This window comes from Austrofundulus limnaeus, unplaced genomic scaffold, assembly GCF_001266775.1.
Source record: "Austrofundulus limnaeus strain Quisiro unplaced genomic scaffold, Austrofundulus_limnaeus-1.0 Scaffold458, whole genome shotgun sequence".
NCBI classification, from domain to species: Eukaryota; Metazoa; Chordata; class Actinopteri; order Cyprinodontiformes; family Rivulidae; genus Austrofundulus; species Austrofundulus limnaeus.
In genome coordinates, this window is record NW_013952860.1 from 72563 (window position 1) to 73777 (window position 1215).

At 37.6% G+C, this 1215-nt stretch overlaps 1 protein-coding gene across 1 annotated transcript in view; it reads left to right on the plus strand.

The window, feature by feature from the left end:
• Nucleotides 1–1215, plus strand: part of LOC106529659 (cyclin-dependent kinase-like 1) — a gene marked incomplete in the record, with an annotated part of 12609 nt that overhangs the window by 3973 nt on the left and 7421 nt on the right. The window contains 1 exon segment of the mRNA XM_014025141.1: nt 160–335. Coding sequence (XP_013880595.1) covers nt 168–335 — 168 coding nt within the window.

Consider the following 1215-nt stretch of genomic DNA (forward strand, 5'->3'; position numbering starts at 1 on the left):
TTTCACAGGGGGGTAAGATACACTTTAAGTAAAGTAACAAAGTATTTCTACTTAGATACTTGACACCTCTGCTTCTCTGTAAATTTAAAGCCAGAGTGATGTTCATGTGTGTCTTTATTTTAGTAAATCTGTCACATTTTACCATTTTTTTAAATTCAGCTTGAGACATGGAGAAATATGACAAACTGGCCAAGATTGGAGAAGGTTCCTATGGAGTGGTGTTCAAGTGCAGGCACAGGGACACCGGTCAGGTCGTGGCCATCAAGAAGTTTGTGGAGTCCGAAGACGACCCRGTCATTAAGAAGATCGCACAGAGGGAAATACGCATGCTGAAGGTGAGGAGTCKTCACTTTCAGTTTCACTTTTTAACAACATTTTCATGTCAGGAACTGGTGTGAAGATAAAGATCTATAGCAGCAGACAGCAGGCTTCTCTGTGGTTAGAGTCAAATCAAAYCATGTGGCTTTAACTGAATATTCATTTTCTCAGCTGGGTTGTAGGCATCTGAAACTGTAATATTTATTCATTTAGCATCACAAAGTGCTTCATAATAAAAGTGAAGCAAAACTGTAGAAACATGGAACTCCATATCTGATCTGATTTAAATTTGACAGTTTTTGATGTTTCTAAAGTCATTGTTCATGTTTCTAAAGCCAGACCTAAAACACCCATTTATGTTTAATTTACGAAATCTTCTTTTCTGGAGCAACAATCAGAGCTTCACTTTTATCTAAAGTCAGCTGCAGGTAGTTGTCACTCAGCCAAAGCAGTTTAGTTTTTAAAACTTACTTTCCTTAAGTGAGCAGTAGAGCAGGGAGTCATCAGCATCAGCTGAAACTGCACATTAAAGGGATCCATGATTAGTTGTAACATTACTTTATCTGATAAACATTTTAACTGTAAATTAAAGACGATAAAAATACTGTAGGATGTATAGTTTTCATAATTTTTAAACAAAATTTTTAAATATGTATTTTAACACGGACGGGGCCATTTTATTTCCACACAAAGCATTCTGGGTAAATGATGACGTGGATAGGTCCTCGGTGCGAGGCTGCTAGCGAGCTATATCCACCCTGAAGGTTAATCTTGGACAATATCTGATGATCGACTCTTTTAAATGAAACCTTTAGCTTTAGCGCCGACACTATATTTCCTTATATGTATTAGCTCGGTGCTAGCGTGACAAACAAGCTAAACTGAGGTCCTCCATCC